The sequence below is a fragment of the Sapajus apella genome, unplaced genomic scaffold (genome assembly GCF_009761245.1).
Source record: "Sapajus apella isolate SASKATOON/1434 unplaced genomic scaffold, GSC_monkey_1.0 scaffold8, whole genome shotgun sequence".
Classification (NCBI taxonomy): Eukaryota; Metazoa; Chordata; class Mammalia; order Primates; family Cebidae; genus Sapajus; species Sapajus apella.
In genome coordinates, this window is record NW_022436948.1 from 28,044,314 (window position 1) to 28,070,433 (window position 26,120).

Here is a 26,120-nt window from a genome sequence, read left to right on the forward strand (position 1 = left end):
CTCTACCAATACTAAAAATCTACAAAATAGCTGTCCCCGTTAAAAATTCTAGTTCTTCCTTTTATGAATATATCTGCAGCTATTCCATATTTCAAAACAATAAATACTATATGAAATGCTCCATGAAAAAACTATATAACTTAGATAAAATCTTTTCCTTATAATCTGATAAAGATAATATATGCTCCTTTCAATTATACTAAAAAGAACTAAGGTTAATAGAGCTCTTCTTTGGTTCTTTACCTTTGGTTAAGCAAATAATATATTACACCAAGGAAAATTTGTCAGTATATTTCCTTTAAAATAATAAGAAAGGAAAGAAAACTTACTTGTATCTGCTTGGCTTCCCACACTTATGTATCTGTCATTGCCAGGAAGTGCTGTTTGGTAGTAAGTTGTCTCCTCCTGCTGAGGGGTCTTAGCATTCTTTGCAGTAAGGAAAGCCACCGCTAATTCCAAGTTTCCATTACTATCCTTCAAAAATCAAGAAAGGAATGCCAAATGTTTTGAAATAATTTTATACATTCACAAAAAATTTATACAATATTCTCCATAACTAATACTCTAGAACAAATCTGCTTTAGATTTGAAAATTATATATGATTCTAATTTTATAGTGTAAATGCATCATAAAGTATACAATATCAACAGTAATACTCTTTTTACTAATTAAATCTGATACAATGTAAAAATCATCTCTAATTTCTTAGTCTTTCATTACTTTCCTATCTGCTTAATAAAAGACAACCACAAACTTACACTTTTGGAAAAAAAAAAAAAACAAAAAAAAAATGTCTTCTGGAACTTGCCATATGAAAGAGTGCAATATGAGTATTTAAAATAATACTTCTACAAACAAGGACAATAAAAGATACTCCTTTTGATATGGGTGCTAGATACATTCTTAGGGGCAAACATGCAGAAGTCAAGGACTCATAGGAAGAAAATGGCAAAATGTGCTTAAGGGCTTGATAATATGGAGACACACACAGAACTCTAGACAGAAATAATACTGTCAAGATGACAATCCTACCCAAATATAAACATTTTACACAGTTCTCATCAAAAGCACACCTGAATAAAATGATTCTAAAGCTCATTTAGAAGATAGCAGAGGCCAGAAAAAGAATTTTTAAAACAGCAAAATGAAAAGAGACTTGCCCAGTTACATCTTTATATTCTCTGCATGGTTGACAACCAAAAAACGCTAGCTAAGACAGTTGCCTGAAACAACACAGGAAACCCAGATATTCATAACAAAGCTAATCTTTGTAACAGAAAACCAGAACATAAAAGGCTCTGTAGGTTTCCTAAGAACTTAGACATGCACATGGGTGTAATAAGAAACGAGTGGAGTGTTCTGGAAAGGAATGACATAGTATGACATTTTAAAAGGTTCACTCTGACTATATATTAAGAATAGACTACAGGAGAGAAAGTGCAGAAGAGTCCAATATTATTGCTATCATATTAAATGTGGGACATGACTGTAGGATCAGGATGATTCCAAAATTTAAGGACTGAGCAGCTGGCAGAATAAAGCCGCCAAAACCTACCCCAATTCCAATTCTAGCAGTCAGTGATGAGAGAAGTAAGAGTGCAGTTTCAAAAGCACCACCACTTTCAGGTATGCTATCTGTCATGAGCATCAGAAGATTCCTAAGTGACTCATCCAAAATGTAAGATACACTATTGTTAAAGAAGTAAACAAATCATAAATCTCGATGATGACTAACATTTATTGAGCACGTACTAGATGCCAAGAAATATGTTTCTCATATAATTTAAAAAAAAAAAAAAAAACTAACACAGCAGGAATTTACACAAATTTAAGTTCATTTACTTTTTAGAGCTAAAATACATTCTCAAATTAAAAGTACTGAAATTAATCAATGATGTTATGGATGGTGCCCAAAAGGAGACTTCTTGTCAGTTTAAGACTAAGATAGTCAACTCATGATGAAACATCTTAGAAATTTATAATGGGCAACAATTAAGCTTTAAATACACTCTTTTCCCCCAGCTACTGGTAACTGAAACAAAAACTTTGGAAAAATTAAAATTTAATATTAAAAAAAAAACTATATACACACAACTTACATCACAGGAAATGCAGATAAGACTTAATTGGAGCTATATATTTCCTAAGTTTAAAAAAAAAATGTGAATTACCCAAATTTATCCTGGCAAGGTGATAGGCTATGGCCTCACACTCAGTAACATATACGGAAAAGGTAGTTTCTGAAAACAGACATGGAATTTAGTGACAATATCTATCAGAATAAAAAAAGACTAGCAATTATCTAAATGTCATAATCATAAAAATTGAGGTAGAACACTTCTACATCCTCTCCAAATCCTTAGAGTGGCTTCATGCACCCAGCATAAAAGCTCTAATACTACTAGTTCATGATATTCCTGATGGGGGAATAAGGTGAAGCAAAGCTTCTAGTAAAAGAAGCATAAATTAAGTCTGCCACCTTGGGATCAGGCTGCCTTGGTTTCTACTCCAAGCTTTTCCATATACAGGCTGTGTGATCTTGGGCAAGTTACCTTAACTTCTCTGTTGCCTCATCTTTTCAAAAGGGGGATGAAACTAATACTTATCTCATAGAGTTGTTATTAGGATGAGCTAGCCCACATAAAGTACTTAAAATACTGCCTGGTAGTACTAAAAGTTTAATCAGTACTAATTATTATAATGACTTTTATTACAATCACCTAATAGATTATTTCTAAATAGACAAAAAATAGATAAAAATAGATAAAAAACTTCTGGGGAGTGGTGGTGGGGGGGGGGAGGAAAAAAAAAAAAAAAAAAAAGTCTATGTTAAAACCAAGTTCCAAAGGACTGGAGCTGTGTATATGACTGTAATGGCAAAAATGCTGTATTGTGTTTAGTCTATAGTGGTAATATTCAAATAAGCTTAAAATACGGTACAGTTCTATTTCTTAAATAGCTTTCATTCACTCTTTTTCAAAGTGAGTATACACGTGATATGACTCATTTGGATGTCTGTGCGAAAATGAAGGTACAACTAAGACATGACAAAAGTGATGCATTTTAGTTGTTGCCTATAGTGAAAAGTTTGAAATTGAATGCTTTTAACTTAGGGTGTAATTAGCTGAATAGGTGCAAATTTATATTTCTGCTTCTCAGGAGAAGAAAAATGTAAACTTTAGGCCTTTTATTAATTTTCTATTTTCTATTTTCCCCTTCTCTTAACACCTCTTCCTCTAATACACCCCACCTTGCACCCTCATTTAAACTCTAAAATCATAGCTCTTAAAAGTAAAACCATTCTGCACAAAAAGCATTTCATATATAGAAAGACACTATCTGTCACTCTAAGGTATCGTGGACATCAGACTGCTAAAAACTAACATGCTCAAAACTGCAATAATTGAGGATTTTACTTTACCAAAATCCATTCTCATATCTCTAAAACTACCACATGGTTTAATAAAAATAAAAAATAAAAAACTTCAACTATCAAATATAACACATACTAGAGATAAGCATATACCACAAACTGTATATCATAAAACAGAGGCCATACCTTCAAGGCTTGCTGTAGTATTTGGGTGTCATTAATCCCGGTAATTTCTCTCAGTTGATTCAAAAACGTCTGCTGGTGCTAGAGGGAGGAAAAAACCAAAATCATTATATTCTCAATTCTGAAAATATACAAGGAAAACAAATGACCTCTGGTTTTACAAACAAACAAACAAACAGAATAAACTAGGATAAAAAAGGAAAATGAACTTAAGAAACACCAAGCAACTTCCTCCTTCTAGAAAGAATGAATCATGCTGTGGAGAACTCTTATGTCATTCTCATGTTTCAAAAGGTAACTTCCCTACATTACTCCCCAAGAAGTTTTACTGAATTAGCAGTTTCCGTCCCATTCTTCACCCCCTCATTTATGCCACCTAACAAGAAAAGCAGTCATATCCATGATGGTTAAGCACAAGGAGAGAAACACCTTTGAAAAAGACACACTTTTGGTAGGACATAATTATACCATGGAGATCCTCAGATCTACTTAAAAAAAGAGGATCATTTCACTGTCCAATCTGTCATAAAAGATTATAAACTGAATAGATCTTTTGCCCCCATTTGCTTCAGTTCTTTATATGCTTTGGCCTATATAATTGATTACATACTACATTGCAGTAGAGAGAAAAAGAGAGAGACAGAATTTCACTATCAAACTCTCCCCTGATAGCCCCTAAATAAAAACCAACTTCCTCCCCACATCTCTGTATTTCTTAAATTTCCCAACACTATAAAACAGTACCATGAAATATATAAATCACAATGGATATCATAGGAAAAGCAAACCTAATCAATAGAATAGATTAGGATCTACTGAAATTTTTTTAAAAAAGATGTTTTACATTTATCTCAATAATAATTCAGTCAGGAATCTTCAATGGATACTACAACCACTGAATGAAAGTTTGATCAGGAACAGAATATTTACATCATTTTAAATTCTATTCCTATAAATTATAAAGGGAGAAAGAATAACTTTATTGTGTTAACAGCAGCAAACCCATATGAATTTGACCAAGAGGTCTAAGGCAGAGTGAGAGATCACGGCAAGTTTTTAGAGCAGGAGTGAAAGTGTATTAAAAAGCTTTAGAGCAGGAATGAAATGAAGTAAAGTACACTTGGAAGAGGACCAAGTGGGCAACTTTGAAGATCAAGTGAACAGTTTGACCTTTGACTTGAGGTTTTATACACTGGCATGCTTCCAGGGTTTGCGTTTCTTCTCCCCTAATTCTTCTCATGGGGTGGGCTGTCCACAGGCACAGTGGCCTGCCAGTACTGGGGAGGAGCTGCATGCACCGTGTGTTTACTGAAATCGTGCACATGCTCATTTGAGGCGTTTTTCCCTTACCAGTTGGGTGCTCCTAGAGGAAGAGCATAGGTCAATTAAACTCCACCATTTTGCCTCTTAGTGCATACATGCTTGAGCCCATTCACCCAAATCCTGGGATCTTATCAGGAAGCTGCTGATCACCAGTTTCAGTTGTTTTGTTTTGTTTTGTTTGGAGATGGATTCTCTCTCTGTCACCCAGGCTGGAGTGAATGTAGTGAAGAGGCACGATCTCCGCTCACTGAAACCTCCATCTCCCGGGGTCAAGCAATTTTCCTGTCTCAGCTTCCAGAGCAGCTGGAACTACAGGCGCCCACCACCACGCCCGGCTAATATTCTTATTTTTAGTAGAGACAGGCTTTTACCATATTGGTCAGGCTGGTCTCAACCTCCTGACCTCAGGTGATCTGCCCTCCTCTGCCTCCCAAAGTGCTGGGATTACAGGCATGAGCCACCAAGCCTGGCCTCAGGTGTTTCTATCTATTGGGAGACTGGCTGGCACCAGTTGTGACCAATTATTATTTTAGAGAGACTGTTAATAACAGCCTGACCATGGCCTGATGGTTGCCTGACATTCCTGGTGGGGAGGCCCTCTCCTGCCTTGCTCATGTCTGACTAGCTATCTACTGTAACAATAGTGCAAAACCTGAGAGTCACCACCTTAACCAAGAGATCAAAGTTAGTATTACCAATAATGGGATAAAATGGCAGTGCATGCCTCCCGATACTCTATAATCTATGATATTGCCCTGCCGAAAATGCACAACCTAAATTTAATTTTAAGGAAGCATCACACAAACCCAAACTGAGGGATACTGTGAAAAATAATTACTCTATTATCTTCAAAAATGGCTATGCCTTGAAAAACAGATGGAGTCTCCACACTAAAGGAGACTAAAAAAGCATGTCAGCCAAATGGGGAGCTGACTGTAGCCCATACCAAATGTTATGCAGAATATTGTTGGAACAACTGGACAAATATGAATATGGAGCACTTAGTAATGACATTTTATTAATATTAAATTTGGAATTTGATAACTCCAGTACAGTAACTCCAGAGAGTATCTTTTTTATTAGGAAACATATCCTGAAGAATTTAAGTGGTAAAGGGGCATGATGCCTGCAACTTACTATCAAATGCTTTGGGGAGAAAAAAAGTTATGAAGTCCTGTGTGCTAAGTTTGCACTTTTAAATTTGAAATTTCAAAATAAAAAGTTTTTGAATGTTCTGTATTCAGCTTTGTTGACATTAAATTGTAAATTGTGCATTTCAAAACATGCTTGACAATTTAAATACTGTAAAATACATATTTTTAGAAGTCTAAAAAGTCTAAGAAGTCCTAAACAAATTACATGAAAGGTTTAAGATAATGCAGCCCAAATATCTTTTACAGAAACCGTATGTATTAGGTAGAAACTACATTCAGCTACATTTAACAGATTCCCAACTAAACTGCAGCTCCAACACTCTGGAGTGTCTTTCTTTTCTAACTTAGGAGACACAATGGGCACTCCAGACCTAGTAAGGACACCCAGAATGAAGTCTTTATGTAGAACATTCATCAGAATATGTCTGTCACTCCATGGTCTCCACCTCCACTGTCCTGTCCATCCAAGTTCTAGGTAGGATAAATGGAAGGGCAAAGGACAAAAGGTGTCTGCCAAATGAATGGGACTCCTTTAACAAGCCCCACTTACAAACTTCCACTTACAAAAGCATCACAAAGCACAAAACAGTTGTGTGGCAAATCACAGCTGCAAAGGAGACTGGGAAATGCATTTTTTGGATAGGCAAAGGCTGCCCTTCAAAATGAAATCAGGGTTATATTATCAAAAAGAAAAGAATGTTTACTGGATCGGCATTGTCAGTGACTGCCACACCATCAAAGAACTTTCACTTCCATAAAAATATTTTTACAGAGCTGGGATAACGAGGACTAACGATACATATTAAAGTACACAGAGACATATAAAATACCAGGAAGTATCAAAATGTTGAATAAAAGAACTGCCAAATTTACAGACCTGCAATGAGAAAACTAAAATTCTCTTTAAACCTATCAGTTTTTATACCGAAAACCAAAAATAAAATTTGAAGCCCCCTCCCTGTCCTGCACCAACCCCCTACCATCTGAATGAACTTCAAGGCACTCTAAAATTTAACCCAAAAGACTGGTTCAGGCCATGACTACAAGTGGGGGTGAACATGCCTCGTTATACCTTTCCAGCACTAACGTAAACACAGACCTTAAGTCCAGTAAGAAATATTTTCAGTCTATTCTCTCTAAAGCCTGCTACTTGGAGGCTTCATTTCCATGATAAAAAACCTAGACCGCCACAACCCTTTATCTTAACCCAGACAGTCCTTTCTATTAATAACTCAGCCAGTTGCCAATCAGAATATGTTTAAATCTACCTATGAACTGGAAGCCACCCCGCGACCCCACTTTAAGTTGTCCCACCCTTCCAGACTGAATCAATGTGAATCTTACAAATTGACTGCTATGTCTCCTTAAAATGTATAAAAGCAAGCTGTACCCCAACCACCTTGGGCAAATTTTGTCAGGACCTCCTGGGGTTGTGTCATGGTCACATACTTAACCCTGGCAAAATAAACTTTCTAAATTGATTGAGACTTGTCTTAGATACTTTTTGGTTTATACTACTTTCATTTAGAAAATTACCAATAACTAGCAATAGAATCATGACTAAGTTATACAGTACCCAATATTATGAATTAAAGGGATAAAAATTTTACAGAAATTATCTTTATTCAATTCAATGTCTTCATTTAGTTACTGTAAAATCCTTGATAATTTTTTATAAGCCTGTAATCTCACTGCTACCCGCACTCCATACCTGATTTCACACATAAAGTATTATTTTCCTCAACTGAAAATTATTCAATCATGGCTCAGAAAAAAATTGGAGTACCCAAGGAAATTAGTCATTTGTACAAGTGCTGATGGCCATTAATTACAAAAATCAAAAAATGGCTGTGTCCCCAACAAAATCTCAGATTGAGTTGTAGCTCCCTTAATCCCCATGTGTCGTGGGAGGGACCTGGTAGTAGGTAAGTGAATCATGGGGGCGGGTTTTTCCCATGCTGTTCTTGTGACAGTAAGTGATTATAAGAGCCGGTGGTTCTATAAAGGGCAGTTCCCCTGCACACACAGTCTTGCCTGCCGCTGTGCAAGATGTGCCTTTGCTTCTCCTTTCCCTTCTGCCATGATTGTGAGGCCTCTGCAGCCATATGAAACTGCGAGTCCATTAAACTTCTTTTTCTTTATGAATTACTCAGTCTCAGTTATGTCTTTGTTCGCAGCATGAGAGCAGACTAACACACTGGGTAATTTACAAAGGAAAGAGATTTAATGGACTCAGGGTTCCACATGGTGGGCGAGGCCTCACAATCATGGCAGAAAGTAAAGGAGGGGCAAAGGCACATATTACATGGTGGCAGGCAAGAGAGCACTTGTTATAAAATCATCACATCTTGTGACACTTATTCATTATCATGAGAACAGGATGGGGGAAACTGCCCCGATGATTCAATTATTTCCACCTGGTCCCTCCCACGACACACCAGGGATTATGGGAACTACAACTGAAGATGAGATTTGGATGGGGACACAAAGTATAACTGTATCACTCAGTCTCAGGTTATGTTCTTATAGCAGAGAACAGACTAATACAAATATGTATCTTCTTCCACTAAGAAAGTAGTTCTCAAACTTTAATGTATAGAAGGATGGCTTCATGAGTTTGTTAATACTGAAGATGCCCAGGCCTCATCCCCAAAGACTGATTCTAAAGAGACCAGTCTGGGTTAAGGTCTAAGGATCTGCATTTTAATAAGCACTTCAAATGATTCTGATGCAGATCAACTTAGAAGCAGAGTCTGAGTTAAACATACAACTATTTTTAGGTGAAAAATACATAATCCATACAGAAGTTATCCTTACAAAATCATATTAAGCTAAAGCAGAATACAAAATAGTATATATATAAATTAATGACTAAAAGGTAAAATGTGAACATGGATATGAATCCCAGAAAAGATTACACTGCCTATGCTAGACTCCCAATTCTCCCATCCCTGTATCCATACTCTTCGCCACTTTCCACTTCCTCCCCTAGAGACATGCTGTATTTCCCTGTGGTATGGATGATGGGCTTTGACTAATGGCGTGTTGGCAGCCAGCATGCAAGCAGACATGAAACATACCTGCATGGCTGGGCTTGCCCTGGTGAACTTCTGCAACCTACTTAAGAAGAACATGACTTGGTAGCCCACTTGCCTAAGAAGAATGAGGCACATGTGAAGAAAGCCACCCCAGCCAACCAACAAATCTATAAGTGCGAGTGACAATATTTTGGTATGCCACTGGGTTTTGAGGTGGTTTGTCATGGTGGTTTGATAAAGTGTAACAAGAATACTGAGTATATTATGGAGAAGAGCAAGGTCTTTGAAATTGTTATTTTGCCGTTTTATCTTTTAATACAAAGTCAAGCAAATATCCTAGAAAAAAAAGCAGGTTTAATCTCTAGCATAGTTTTTATAAATCATGACTGAAAATGAAACAATAAAAAGAACTGGGGATGGGGGAGGAGGCTAGGTGGAAAAGAAAAAAAAGGTGAAAGAATTTTCTTAGCTAAACCTAGGTAGAAATAAATGGAAAGAAGTGAGCAATGAGAAAAATTCTAAGTTTAAGTTAGAAAAGCCACCTCATTTGTAAAGTTTTTTCCCTTTGTTACTGGCATCATCCAGTTGTGTTTTTCCTGTATTTGAAAACCTGCATCTTCATTTCCTGCAATTATATGGAGTTTTTGTTGCCATTTCTGTTGCGATCAAGACCCTAGCGTGTTTTTCAAGGTTTGTATCTTCCCATTTATTAAACTTCTGATCTGTGATATACTCTGATCCCCAACTGGAAATGTCCTAAATATGGTCCTCTCCTTGACCAGTAATTCCAAATCTAAGGTGGTTCCCATCCAATCCACTTCCATATTAGACTCCTTTTCTGAACTCTGAGATGGTCCTTGTAGGGATTTTTAATCTAGTAAAGTACAGGGAGATGGATTCAACCTGTTCCCACGAATAAACCAAAAGGGCAAGATGCAATGTCCAAAGAGATTCAGTCACTTGCAAACACCACAAAAGTCAATAAGCAAAGAAGTCAAGATTACATACGGGACTTTAGATTCCTTGTTATTTTTACTGCACGATGACATCCTTAAGTGTCTACTATGTGCAAAATATAGTACTATGCACTTCAAGTATAAGAAAATATTGGTAATTTCAATATACATTAAAAATCTGAGAGTTTCACAGAAATTCTTTGCCTTCTCAGGTGACCACATTAAATGCTGGGTTTTTTTAAAAAATCAGTTTCAATACAAAGAGCATATTTAACATCAGTATAACGTTTTGAGGATGCAAAAAAAAAGGATCACTGGGCCAAGCCAAGCCAAGGAAAGAAAATATAAATTTATCATATTCTTGCTATATACCAATGTGAGGTTAAGTAAACAATGCCCCAAAGTATGGTGTTCTGGCTTGCTGAGTGCTTTGAACAAAAGCAACTGAAAGGACTCAGAAATAAGACCCAGAACCAAAGTCTGTCTCTGACATTCTCCTGCCTCCCTGCTTTCCCTTCCAAAGCACAGGGAGAAGTTTTCTCTGAAATTCCCTTATCTGACTAAAGGAGGTTCATCCAGAAGGAATCAAATTGTCTTGGATAATTCCCTGGAATCTATATAAACCAGAGAAGATTAATTCCTATAGCAGGAGAGAAAACTAAAAATTGCCATGCCCCTGGGCATACCATTCCCACACAGACTTTTCACCTATTCTTTTGACTATTCTTCTAAGGGCTATTCGTTACCTCAGAGACTTTATATAATAAAGGCAACTTTTGTTTGTAATATAGTTCTGCCCCTCACCTCTCAAAAAATGTCACCATCTCTCCCGAAGCCCAGAAGAATTTTGTACTGGGTCATTGCCTGCTCTTCAGGCACACTCAACTCCCCCTGAAATCATTACTCTTCCTCTAAAATTGCCTGCATCCTCCACTTCTCCCTTTATGAAGTGGGATTTAGGTTTCACCAATCTGGCCCTTTTTAGAGTCTGTTTTTTTATAGCCCCCACCCATGTTTGCATGTCAATAAATTTTTATGCACTTTATCTTGTTAATCTGTTTACTGTCAGTTTATGTCAGTACTCAATCAAACTTTCATAGGGAAAGTTTAAACTTCCCTATACTAGACTATTTTCAATGTATAATCTCATTTAATACACACATACATACACACACCCTCTGGGAGGTTCCTCTCATTGTATAGATGACAGAGACTTCAAGACATTAGTAAGTGCAGAGAGGAATGAAATGAAGTGTTTCAAACTCCATGTACTTGCCATATTTTCTCAACTCTAGGATATCTAACATTGGAGATTAAAGATTCAATAAAAAATGAAAACTCAGTGCAAAAATCCACTATTATGCTGATGTAAAATACTTAGAAACTGCAGAAGAAAACTAAAGCACCACTGACTACAAGGGAGAAAAAAAATTGGGTTAAGCGGTGGATGACTCATTAAGTCAGTCACTGGCTCCTTTAGCTAAATTTCCAAATATAAATGAAACTTCGTTCAGGAAAAGAAAGTCAAAGGTTTCCATCCTTGGGGGGGGGGGTGGACGGGGGAGTCAACTTTTAGAATGACCTCTAAAAAAAGGTTTCAAATTTTCTAAGAATAGAGGGAAAAAATAGCCTGATAGAAACTCCAAAGACATTCTTAAACTTCAGAATCACATGTGCTGCTAAGCACCAAATGGAAAGCATTTCAAAGTTACCTGTCAATGACAAGATTAATTCACTCTACTGTCTTTAAAGTGAGCAACCACACACACATCTGTTTCTGCAAATACGTGTGCATCTACCCAATAACACTAAACTGCTATAGTCATGTTCTCTTATCATAAGAAACCTCTAAAATTCACTGTCCAAGAATTTGAAGTAGATAACACATCCTTCATGTTTGTAAGTCCAAATCTGCCTCTAAATAGCTAGAAAGCAAAGAAGAAAAAAATATCCTGAGTCATGTTTTTCTTGTTTATCTGTAAGCCTAATCTTTCATTTCCCTTCAAATGTAATATTCCATGACTTGTCTCAGGAATTTTCCTACAGGACAGTCCTTCTCATACCTTAAAGGGCCTCTGCTTCCTAGAGTCCCTACCTCTGTCCCCAGCATTACCTTGCACTGCTTTCCCCTGGCATTCCTCTTCCCTCTCTTTCATTCAGGGTCTAGGAAATATCATTCTCCTTCGTAATGCAAAGATCTTTACACATGTAGGTGCCTTCTGTTAGACTCATCACAAATTATAATATACTACGATTAATCACAAGAAGGTAAACCCAAAGACGACAGAAGCATGTGCACTAAAGCACTGCTAGGCATCAAATGGTAATCATTTCAAAGATATCAATGAGAGGATTAATTTGTTCATCACCGTACTCCTGGTACGTACATATAATGCCTGGCACATGGAAAGCACTCAATCAATATTGATTGAATAAATGAATACAGCAGAGCCTGCAGATGTGAGCTGGAACAAGTCATATCACAAGACAAGCTTATCCACAGACAAGAGGGACTAATTATTGGAGATGGGAATGCTGGGGCGCAGGACACACCACCCCCCAAATAAGACTGTAGGAGACTAGCATATGCCACCCCAAAATATACTTATTTGGCATATTTTGAGGTAGTTATTTTGAGAAACTGCGGACACAAAAGTAGCCTTGAAAAACTGTCCTTTTGTTAAAAAAAAATCTTTATAGGAAATCTACATTAGAAAAAGTATCTGTATCACAAAGGGCTGCAACTTTTATTATTGAGAGGCTTTTTATCTGCACAGACACCCTTTATTCACCATACATTTCCTCCCCTCACCCTCTCATAACGTGTTGCCGCCCCTCCCAGAAGCCCCAAACCCCTATCCCTTTCTGTAGCTCCAGATGCTACATAAGCTTCAATCATGTGACCCTTCAAGTCTCTCATTTTGTGGGACTCCTGTAAGTACCTATGTAATTAAAATGGTTTTTCTCCTGTTAATCTGCCTCATGTCAATTTAGTTTCTAGTCCAGTCAAAGAACATAGAAAGGTAAAAAGAAGCCATTTTTTTCCTCCCACACAGGAACAGGCAGCACACTAATAAGCAAACTGTCTAATTCTTCTAAATTCAAGAAGCATACATAAGTCAGGCCCACTCCCTCCTACATTCCATCTAGAATTTCCTAGTTATGGTCCTGTCAATCTCACTTAAAGGTTGGTATAACGTATATTATTATTGAAATTCCTAATTGCAAATAATCTATATAACAGTCCCATGAAGGTGTCAGCAGACAAGGAGGGTCCCCAGGGACTATAGGAATTTAATCAACTTGAGTAACTGGCCCATTTATAGCGTCCTGCCTTGCAACCTGTTTTTTCCCAAACCCTGTGGCGAATGAGCTCATCTAGTCAGTTGGAGCCAACTCCTGACAGACCCTAGCAACTTACAGATGAACCTGAGTGAACTTTGCTCATTATCATGCTAAAGTAACCACCCTGGGGGGAACTATAGTTTCATTACCATAACATGTGACCTACCTGCTAGCCTAGTGACTCACTGCATCTACACCACTGGAACCCCTCCTCTACAAGTCATGTCACACCCTCTCCCCTATCTGTCACTCTACAAAACCTTCCTGTCATTTTTCCCTTGAAGAAACAATGCTCTAAAGAATACTCCCAGTAGTCTACTTATTTGTGACAAGTAGTAAAACTCCTATTGATCAAAATCTGCATTCTCTTGAAAAGTAGTTCACTACTCACTAGACAACAAATCCTGGTTTTCAAGTATTTGGGGAATAACAAATGGTTCAGGTATTCTGCATATCCTACTGCCAACAGTGAAGCTTTTCTCAATCTTTTTGGATTAACAGCCCTTTAGCGTTAAAATAAATTATTCATATATCTCTACAGGCATATAAATCTGAAGATATAAATCTTAAAAATGCCATTAATTCTAAATTTTAAAAGTCTCTTCCTTACTTTTTATAGAATTCCAGAGCTAAAATATTAAGCATCCATGTAATCAAGAAATAAATAAGATACTTTAGGAGAAACAGCTAGCAAAGAACAATGGATATAGCTAGTCCCAGATAAATGGTGGTTTCCATCCTCCCTTGTGCAGAGTCCTTTTTCCAACCTGTCACCCAACCTTTCAACTATGTCTGCATCATGTTATGACTTTGAAGAGTATTCCGCATCTGGCCAGATGCGTTGGCTTACACCTGTAATCCCAGCACTTTGGGAGGCCAAGGTGGGCAGATCACCTCAGGTCAGGAGTTTGAGACCAGCCTGACCAACATGGTGAAACCCCATCTCTTCTAAAAATAAAAAAATTAGCCAGGCATAATGGTGCATGCCTCTAATCCCAGCTACCTGGGAGGCTGAGGCAGGAGAATCGTTTGAACCCGGGAGGCAGAGGTTGCAATGAGCTGGTATCACGCCACTGTACTCCAGCCTGGGCAACGAGAGTGAAACTCCATCTCAAAAGATATAATAAGCAAAAATTTTTAAAAAAATAAAAGAATATTCCCCACCCCAATTAATTAGATAAAAGAAATGCATCATGAGTAGAAACTCTAAATGCAATTCTCCCATAAAGTATTGTTACACAGCAACATAATCTAAGTTCATATAGAGTTAAATACATTTCCAAATAAGAACCCAACACCAGAAAACATGGTTTCTATGGGAACATGTATTTTCAGTTCCAAAAACCCAACTTGCAAAATCTTTTGGAACACAGTCTGCTTTTAAATTAGAGTGCCTATATTCTGGAAAACAAGTAGGTAAACAAAACTTTTATGAATTAAATCATATCCTTGAATCACCACGTCTGCAGTTTAAAATATGTACATAACTTGTTTTTTATGCTAATAATCAGATTCCTACTATAGCTCTCTTGTCCAATTAAATCTTTATGTATCTCTAGTTTCTGTACTTAAGTTTGCATAATTAATTTATAATCCAAAAATAAACTCCTTATACTAATGAAATAAAATAAACGTGCTCTAAGGAGAACTCTGAAACTGGAATACTATATAGTTCCCAGCAGTTCTATTTGTCACAATTCCGTAAAGCAAATACAGCTTTTGGTCATGCTAATTGCTTACATAACATGCCCTATGGTCTCTTGGAAACAAAGTACATGCTCTATACCACTTCAAAAGAGCTACTGGCAGGAACACCCCAAGCTGCAGCACTTCTGCAAAGTGCTCTGCCGTCCACTGGGCTTCATTCACAACGTCTCCAACAAGAACCAGGACTCTCAGAGTCTTGGGGCATCCAGAGGGCCTCTCCCAAATTTTCTTCTTCCTTTATTCTTAAGAGTTTCCTTTACCCTTTAGCAGCCAATCATCTGTTCCTAGCCAATACTTCTTTATACCATATCTTCTTTGTTCTAATTTTTGTCCTTTCTTTGTCCTCATTGTACCCTGATACAACTTCCTTGAAAGCAATTTTTGCATACTAACAATATATTAAAATGTAATTCTATATTTTTAAGAGAAAAAAACACAAAAACAATTAGAGGAAAAAGTTAACTATATATGCTGAGCTCTATCCTAGAACTATTTACTGAACACTTATTTAAAACATTTAAGAGGCAGGGCATGGTAGCTCATGCCTGTAATTCCAGCACTTTGTGAGGCCCAGGCGGAGATCACCTGAGGTCAGATTGAGACCAGGCTGACCCATATGGTGAAACTCCGTCTCTACTAAAAATACAAAAATTAGCCAGGTGTGGTGGTGTGCACCTGTGGTCCCAGCTGCTCAGGAGGCTGAGACAGAAGAATTGCTTGAACCCGGCCGGAGGATGGAGTTTACAGTGAGCCGAGATTGTGCCACTACACTCCTGCCTGGGTGAGAGTGAGACTCCATCTCAAAGAAAAAAAAAAGCATATAATATATAAGGCACTGGAGATTTCATTAAGGTATAACTGATTAAATCATTGGCCATTGGTGACTGAACTCAATCTGCCGCCCCTCTTCCCTCCCTAGATGTTGGAGAGGGTTTGAAATTTCTCACCCTCTAACTACAGTGGTTAGTTTTTGCGGCAAAGAGCACCCATCCTGAAGCTGAAGCTATATAGCCTCTCCTCCCCAGAAACCCCAGACCCATGCCAGTCATCTGACTGGTACAGACTAAATAGCAAATCCCAAAGGCTTTAATGGCTCCATGCCAGGAACATGGGGAAAAGACCAAATATTATTATATCACACTCAGCCAAATAAAGCCACATGTAGATAACAGAAGGCACTAAATCATTTAACGTTTATTTGTCCTTGCTCACAGACTTCTCTTTACTTGGAATAACACTTCAACCTGCCTACAAATCTTCAACAGTTTATTTCAGCTACTATATCCTTTATAAGATCTTTCCTAGTCATCTTATATCCTCTTAGTTCTACCTACAAATACTTTAACTTCCAATATCATATGCACTTCTGGCTCAAGTTGTATATTATTTATTTCTCAATCTGCTTAAAACAAAGAATAAATAAATGAACGGGCATGATACTGTGTGATGTCTAAGCAGAAATGTAGACATGCAATTGAAAACCTTAAACTAGAATCTATGATAATATGCAACATTACATTTACTTTTATTACACGTGCTTGATAGGAATGAAAATATATGACTTGGAAATTAGACAATCTCTCAAAGATGAAGCTTGCAAAGAAATCAGAAAATCAAAGACAAACCTTGGAAAATTCCCACAGATAAGCAGAAACATATATTAGTAGCTAAATTTTAGCATATCCCATATGTAAATCATTTAAACATAGGTACTTAAAGCTCACACAGCAAAAGCCAGAGAGCCCACAGAATTCTCGCCCAATAGCTATGCCTACTTGCTACTGCTTACTCAAAAATTCTCAATGATTGTGTTTGTAACAAACTTTCAAATACTAAAATTTTTGGTCACACAGTTAAAAAGGTTTAAAATCTGCACCACAACGAAGTGTAACAACTCTGAGAAGGAGGGGGCAGGTAGCAATAAGGCAATAGTACAATTATTACTTCAGTATAATAATACTATTTCACAATGTCTACAAAAGCAGTTATCACACTGCAGAGCAATATGTCCCTCTGTTGATTGCCCAGGCACTCAAATATGTACACAAGGTAAAGTGCTCACAAGTTCTGATAATTATTTGCCACTAACTTAAAAGTAAGCTACAATTTTTATCTGTTTTTCGTAGCAAGTTTATCCTGCTCTATACTAAATCATACAACCTATTCAATTCAACATGGAAATATCAGCATTTACCAAGCTATAGCTTAAAAAAAACTCAGGAGCATACCTGTCACAGTTTTATAACAAAAAGGCTGAGGCCAAGAATACCATTCACTCTACAATATTATTATTTAGGTATTAAGTCAGAAATGCAGTATGGATGACAACAGAAATAAGTTTACTCCCGAAAGCTTAATAACACATTACAATATCCTGAAATACATATACTAATTTCCTTAGTTGAAGTCACAAATGCCAAATTACTTCTGCAAAACACTGCCATCTGTCAAATTAAGTTAACCTTGTTATCTGAATTTCCCAGTTATATAGTTTTGGTCACATTTAAGATACTAGTTGGTCTTTCATTTTATTACATAAGAGCTATCCAACAGAACAAAATAAATTTACGTCTAGTTTATGTTTAAACAAGTTTCAGTAAAACTATAATAAAAATATTTTAATTTGGCTGAGCACAGTGGTTCATGCCTGTGATGCCAATGCTTTGGAAGGCCAAAGTGAAAGGCTTAACACCAGGAGTTCAAGACCAACCAGAGAAACAGAGCAAGACCCCCATATCTCTATAAAAGAACTAAAAAACAGCCGGGTGGGTGGTATGCACCTATAGTCCCAGCTACTTGGGAGGCTGAGGTGGGAGGATAACATGGGCCCAGGAGTTTGAGGCTGAAGCAAGCTATGATTATGTCACTGCACTCCAGGCTGGGCAAGAGAGCAAGACCCTGACTCAAAAACATATTTTTTAATTCAAGGGAGAGAGTTCCTGACACCTGCTTTTCTTTCAAATGGTCCCAACTCAAGAATTTAAATATATATATATATATATATATACACACGCACACACACACACACACTATTGTCAGGTAGAGTATTAATGGAAAGGAGAAGCTGTTCAATTAAGTCACTGGTTCTTCGGGGGGAAAATTAAATTTGGACATCTACTTAAACAACTTGCACAAATCAAACCCAAGTGGAATGAAACTTAAATGCTGAATGATGACAAAATAAGAAAACACTTAGAAGGCAACAATTGAGACTATTTTTATGAAACAGGACATGGAAATTCAAATAACAAAGGAAACTATATATGAAACTAAATTAAAACTTAAAATTTCTATTCAAGAAAGAACATAAAGAGAATACAAACACATCATGAAAACAGAAAATACTTGCAAAACATATACCGTAGTTTCCCCTTATCTCTTGTTTCACTTTTTAAAGTTTCAGTTACCAGTGGTCAACTGCAGTCTAAAAACATTAAATAAAAAATTCCAGAATCAATTTTTTAAATTGTGCACTATTGGGACTGAGTTCTATGCATAATGAAATCTCACTCCATGTCACCCACACGTGAATCTTCCCTTTGTCCAACATATCCACACTGTGTATACTACCCACTTAGTACTCAGTAGGCATCTCAGTTATCAGGTATTCTGAAAAAGACTACATTCGCATAACATTATAGTATGTTATCATAATTGTTCCATTTCATTACTAGTTGTTGTTAGTCTCTTACTGTACCTAATTTATAAATTAAACTTTATCACAGGTAGGTATACATAGGGGAAAAAACCTATATGTACTATATACATATATGTGTGCCTAATTTATAAAATAAACTTTATCGCAGGCACGTGTATATATAAGAAAAAACTATACTATATAGTGTTGAACCATACTATATATAGTACACTATTTCAAGTGCTTTGAAAATGTATGCAGTATGTTATGTCAATGTAGTCTCTTTCCAAATATACTATATATATGGTTCAATACTAGCCACAGTTTCAAGCACCCACTGTCTTGACACATATTCCACGAAGGTAAAGGCAGACTATTGTAAATAGAAAAACAAAAGTAGTATCTAAACTATAAAGAATTACCTCAAATCATAAAGAAAGAGATAAACAGCCCAAAAGAAAAAACAAGCAAGAGAAACAAACGTCAATTTCACAGAAAAAAAATCACAATGGACCATAAATATATAAAGAGATAACCAAACAGTTTAACTGTAGAATGGTTAAGCTGTGGTGTATCTAGAAGTATAAATGAACTTTAACACATTTTTAGTAAAATATTAGATATCCAGAAATAGATGGAAACTTTCTCAACCTTATATAAGTCATCTACAATAAGAAGTGCAACAGCTAAAATCATAGTAGTAGACTGAATGCTTTTCACATAAAATCGGCAACAAGACAAAGATGTCTGTCATTACCACTTCTATTAAACATATTACAGAAGACTTCAAAGAATACAATTTTTAAAATGAATAAAGGTGGTAAATAGAGTAAGAAAGTTATTAGAATAACTGAATTTAGCAAAGTTGCAGATAAAAGCTTCACACAGAAAAATCTACCATATTCTATATGCCAGCAAAAAACAATTGAATATAAAACTAAAAAATACCATTTATAATAGTATCAAAAAATGTCAACTCTAACAAAAGATATACAAAGACCTTTAAACTAAAACGTTGGAAAAATAAAACCTAAGTAAATGGAGAAATGTATGTGTTCTTGGATTGAAAGGCTAAAATACTGTTAAGATGTCCAAACAGTCAGAATATATATATCCAACACAATACCATTCAAAAATCCCAGCAGACTCTTTGTCCAACCGTGTAAAGTGCTTCAGAATTGTATTTGGAAATGCAAAAAGATCTAGAATAGCCAAAACAAATGTCTAACATGAACAAAGTTGAAGGATTTACATTTACCCACTTCAAGACACATTTCAAAGCCACATTAATCAAGACAGTATGGCACAGCATGAGGATAGAAAGGAACAGAGTTCAAAAATAAATCCACTCCGATACAGTCAATTAATTTTCCATAAGGATACCAATTATAATTCAGTGATGAAAGGACAGCTTTTCAAAAGTAGGTGCTGGAACAACTAGATATCCACATCCAACAAATGAGCCTTGACTCCTACACCTCAGAGAGCACACAGGAATTAATTCCAAATGGATCACAAAGCTAAAATGACAAAACTTATAGAACAAAACACAGGGAGAAAAAAAGGTTTAAAAACTAAGATTCAAGAAAAAAGTACTAACCATAAAAGTAAATTAAACAATCAATATTAAAATACTTCAGCTTCAAAGAAACTGTTAAGAAAATGCAAATACAAGCCACACACTGGGAGAAAATACTTGTAAATTACATATACATGAAAAAAGACACCCAATATGTGAAGATAGCAACTCAATAGCAAGACAACAACCCAACTAAGAAATTGATAAATCATCTTAACACATTAAAAAGAAGACATAAAAATGGTCAATAAGAAAAAGACAGAGGTCCTGGGTTCCTAGTAGCACTCCTGCAATATCCCCTGCCTGTCTCCCACACCTCCCCCTCCCTCCCTGCTTAGAAGCTTAAGGCAGAACAGCATCAGCACTCAGGAAAAGGAGTAGGGAGGGAGGGGAGAATAGGTGGGAAGAGAAAAAGAGGGAGTGGGTGGAGGTGGGGGCAGGGCAGTGGCCCTAAAGTGGTTAGTCAGCCCTCTAGTTTTAGATAGAGAATTCTACTCACTCTTCTGCTCATGCAAGAAATGGTTGGAAGAGCACTGACTTTCATCCAAAAACTGCAGACCCAGCCTGGTGTGGTGGCTCACACCTGTAATCCCAGCACTTTGGGAGGCCAAGGCAAGCAGATCACCTGAGGTCAGGAGTTCGAGACTCACCTGGACAACATGGCGAAACCTCATCTCTACTAAAACTACAAAAGTTAGCCAGGTGTGGTGGTGGGCAACTGTAGTCTCAACTACTCAGGATATTGAGGCAGGAGAATCACTTGAACCCAGGAGGTAGGGGCTGCAGTGAGCCAAGATGGCACCACTGCACTCCAGCCTGGGCAACAAGAGCAAAACTCCATCTCAAAACACTGCAGACCCTAGGAGGCCAAGACAGTATGATCACTTGAAGTCAGGCGTTCAAAACCAGCCTGGCCAACATGGCAAAACCCCAACATAAAAATGAGCCAGGCCTGGTGGTGTGCACTTGTAGTCCCAGATACTTGGAAGGTTGAGGCACGACAATTGCTTGAACCAGGGAAGCAGAGTTTACAGTGAGCCAGATTGTACCACTGCACTCCACCCTGGATGACAGTGTGAGACCTCCATCTCAAAAAAAAAAAAACCCTGCAGACCCTAAGGTTTGCCTAAGCCAACAACAAGATGGACAAGAACAAGCAAATGGCAACAGCAAACCCCAGCAACACTCACACAGTCCTAGGACCATACCTCCTACCTAGCACAGGACTCCATGACCTGAGGGAGCAGCTCTTATCTCTGTAACACCAGAGGTCTGGATCCCTGACCCACTTTACACCACAGAAACCACACAGCTGACTAAGGTCATCTTATATGCTGCTTTCAGCAACTATGCTGCAGTTCCACATGCTCAGGTGCACTGGTGCTCTCCTCCTTCTGCCACCCAGCAAGAATGGAAATACTTTCAGTTCTATAAGTTCCACTGTTTTATGTGACTTCAATTCCTGCCTAACTTGGGAAGAAGCCCAGAAGCCAGTTCTGTGAATCTGCATGATACTACCAAAATTGGCAAAAAGAGTATCCACTGACCCCAACAGGCCTGTGCAGAGCTGCTTCTGATAGCTGCAGAAGACAGGTTCCTAGGCAGGCAGAAAGGTCCCTGGTGAAACCCAACCTTCAAACCAAAGGCAGTTTAAAGCCTGAAAACCGAGCTGCCGGTTCTAGACACAGATAGAGTCCACGACTGGAGTGGTGACTTCTATTCTTTTTGCCCACTCTTTCCCAATCGGTTCTTTCTGAATAATGCTTTTAAACCAATTGAACGCTGCCTTTTCCAAGGCTACCTACAGCCCACATCTCCTCATTGCAAACCTGTAAAAACCCTGGACTCAGTGACACAGACGGCACCAGCTTTCGAGGCCTCTCTCACAGTGAGGGCTACCCACTTCATGTCCACTCTCATTGTCAAGAGACTGTCTGTTGCTCGATAAAATTCTCCCCTGCCTTGCTCACTCACTGGTGTCTGCGTACCTCATTGTTCTTGGTCGCGGGACAAGAATCCAGAACTCGCTGAACAGCAGAAACAAAAACAGCTATAACGCGCTTCTGGCCAGCTTGTGGAGCTGAGGCCGTGGGCATGAAAAGAGCTGTAACACACTTCTATTTACTGGACTATGGGGGTGATGAGCTGCGACCCCACTGGGGGCCCAGACCTCAGAACATCCCAAGCTAGAGCTGTAACACACCCCTGTTCACCAAGCCATAGGCAGCGGGAACAAACAAGCTCTAACACACCCCCATTCACTGAACTGTGAGCAGCAGGAACAAGAGACAGCTGTGGCATTCCCTGGTGGCTCGGACCTCAGGACTGCCTGGGCAGAAGCTATGACACCTCCTTGGAGTTCCATGGTTGCTGGCGTCTCCAAGTTTTTGAGTGCCATCGCATTCCCCTTGCCTGAAGCTGGAGCCCAGCTGTGGAAGCCACATGTGGTGTGCCAGGTCCCTCCACGGGGTGAGCACACGGGGAGTAGCAGTGGTCATGGAATGTGAGCTGGGGATCAGCCCAGAGCAGCCTGCTGGGCCAAGCAAGCAGAAGGAGCCCAGTGGGTGCAAGCGAAACCTGGGCAGAGGCCCTGCTGGCCTTTCAGGTTTCCGGCTGGCAATGCGGCACCGAGAAAATCTTGTGTCACTTCTTTCCTCCCAAAATTGAGGATTTTAAAACCTGAGGTAGTGGACCATTTCCAGTTTCCTTTCTTTCCATCCTCTTCCTCAGCCCTGCCCTGTTCCAAAGCCTTTCTCCAAAGACCCATGGGAAAACTTCAGGGCCTTCTTGATGAGACACCAGCCCAGAGGCCTCACATGAACACAGAAAACCCCAGACCTTCAAGCGAGTGTTTCTGTAGCTCCACCTTAAGGAACTGAGACACTAATTATGCATGTATTCTGACATGAATTAAGACACAAAACTTTTGTATATGTGAATGCACAGTTGGTTTGCACATTGGTGTTACCATAGCAACAGGTCCTGGCCATTAATGGTACATCATTCCTGGCTCCTCTCTGCACACCCCCCCCCCCAAAACATCTATGCCACTTCAGTGAGGACACAGCTCTCAGCTCTGCAGCCAATTCTGCCCTGATGACCTAATGCCCTCACCACACACCACCCACTTCCACACTGAATGGCAACAACAAAAACCCAACATGTATAGTGAGTTTTTTCCAATTCAGATTCCTCTTCTTCCCTGTCCTGCAACTGCTCCTCCATGTTCTTTACAAACTTCCAAACCAACTAGTATGCTAAATTATTTTTGTACCTTGTGTAACAAAATATGCATCATAAAGATTTCTCATGTATGTGTGTAATTAATTTTTAAAGAGATAAATTTAATATTTACTTTGAGGCATGATGAGGAAATGAGTTCCCATTTTTCAGCAATGTACCTTTTTAACAGGTGTTTAACCAAAAAAAAAGATAAAATTGTGCAATCTCAATTTGTTTTGTGAATGTATTAGCACTTCGTACTAGAGTGTCTTACCTTTAGCCACATCTCTGACATTTTTATCATTTTAAGACTTGGAAGAATGTAGCTATTGCGACTGGTAACATATAAGGTGTTAAAACTGGATAATGTATTAGAAGCAATGTTAAAAAATCATCCTAAACTGGCCAATAAGAACATGAAAGATGTCCAAAATCATTAGTCACTAGGGAAGTATACATTACTACCAGAATGAGGTAATAACAAATGGCTAAAACATAAAAGATTAACAACGCCAGGTGTTGACAAAAATGTAGATAACCTGAAATTCTCCTATGTTGTTAATGGGAATGTACAATGGTACAATCAATTTCGATAACAATTTAGTATTATAACAATTATACACCTATACATTTGCCCAAGATAAACAGAAATAAGTCTACTCAAAAACCAGCTTACAGATGTACACATAACATTATATATACATAAAAAAGTACATCAAAAAGTATGTGAATGCACAAATGTGAGAATATAAATTACTCTGCAGTAAAAAGAAACAAACTGATGCATGCAATAAAACATGGCTGAATCTCAAAAGCATTTTACTGAGCAAAAGCACCCAGAGGCAAAAAAAAAAAAAAAATTGTATAAACAAGTCTACTTATGTGAAGACCCAGAACAGCCAAAACTAATCTATAGTCATAAAAATCAGATCAACAGTTGCCTGCAATAACGAAGATGTTGATAATGAATGAGAAAGGTCACACAGGACAAATTCCTCTTCCTCTTCTGGAGTGACAGAAATGTTCTGTATGGCCAAATTCATCAAACTATACACTTTCAGTGTAAATCATACCACAATAACATTAACTTGAAAAAAGTCAATATGCCAGCTCGGGGGTGGGGGGGTGGGTTGTTCAGAAAAGAGGGACAGTATGAATGAGGAACAAAAGAAACTTCCAGGACAATAACATATTCTATTTCATGTCTAGAATGGTACAAAGTATAATAATCTTAATATATTTATTTAAGTTTTCATACGCTATAGTTATCCTCCAAAAAAAAATCCTTCAGTAATTATTCATACGCAAATACATACAAAGAAAACAAAAACAGCCAGAAAGAGATAGGAAGATTACAACTTTAGCACATACAATTATTTTCCGAGTCTTAACGCATCAATTTAACAACTTATTTGCCCCCCACGAGTAAGAGGGGCAAGTAAGTTACCACCTAGCCACCTGAAGCTTTGGGTTTCCATAGACATGTTGACCAGAAAAGCCTGTGGGAGGAGACAGCTCCTCTACAATGAAACATGTTGCTGCAGTAATAGAGAGAAACACCTGAAACAAAAGAATCAATGTATGTTAAAAGACTCTGCTTCCGTATTAAATTTGGTGCATTGTGATAATTCAATCCCTAAAGGACCCTTGCAGTCAATTTACACAGTGCTAAAGACACTTTTATCCTTAAGAATACTAATTAACTTCGACCAGTGATCCTCAAACATTAAGTGCAGAATAATAATCTGAGGTTCTTAGAAAGCATGCTTTAGCCCAACCCTCAGTGCTTTGAAACAATAGTCTAGGGTGAGGCAAAGAAATCTGTACTTTTAGCAAGCACTACAGATAATTAAGACAGTCCACAAAAACTATACTATAAAAAACTCTGATCTAAACCTTTAGTAACAAGACTAAGGAAAAAAGGAAAATATTGCTGGACATTTAAAATATCTAGCAGTTGAGAGAACCAAAAACTAAAAATAAAGCAGATGGTCTGTACTGAAGCAGAGTTAATCAAGAGGCAAAAAAGAGAAAACTGAAAAATTACTTATCACATACATAAAACAACATGTCATGACAAGGATGATCTTCTTGGAAATTAAAGTCTGTCAAAATAAATGCAAGGCATCATCCTTTTATAAAGTCAACTTCCACATCATCTACTTGCCCACATTACATAGTGCCATTCCTAAACTCGATTTTACAAGGCAAATTTGGTCTTTCATACATAATAAAAATCAATGATTACATTTATAGGAAAATGGCAGGCCACTGCTGCAGGTCAGTGCTTAAAGTAATTCAATGACAGTAGAGAGCAAAACTATGCTCGGTGTCAGAGGAAGAAAGACCCTGTAACCACCCTTACTCTAAGCACATCACAGCAGAAATCAATGATTGTGGAGTGGCCCCTGAAGAAGAAAACTAGGGCCACAAATTAAATTAAAATAAAATAAAAAAGTCCCCTACCTGACTTCACAGAACCTAGGATAACAGAGAAGAGACTGACAAACTACCAGCACCCTTCCCCCACCACAACCAGGATACTTAGAGTGAAAGCTTAAACAAAGGTCACCAGGACCCAAAAAAAAAAAGTACATGCAAA

The 26,120-nt window shown here is 37.8% G+C and overlaps 1 protein-coding gene across 9 annotated transcripts in view; it reads right to left on the reverse strand.

The window, feature by feature from the left end:
* Positions 1-26,120, reverse strand: part of USP25 (ubiquitin specific peptidase 25) — a 140,411-nt gene that overhangs the window by 107,394 nt on the left and 6,897 nt on the right. For 8 of the 9 annotated variants that reach the window (XM_032277154.1, XM_032277161.1, XM_032277162.1 and 5 more), the window contains exons 2-3: positions 3,561-3,638; positions 330-474 (exon numbers count right to left, since the gene is read on the reverse strand). In XM_032277154.1, coding sequence (XP_032133045.1) covers positions 330-474; positions 3,561-3,638 — 223 coding nt within the window. Of the gene's footprint in view, positions 1-329; positions 475-2,172; positions 2,242-3,560; positions 4,644-26,120 lie in introns of those variants that run through there. The other variant, XM_032277158.1, reaches the window with a different exon arrangement.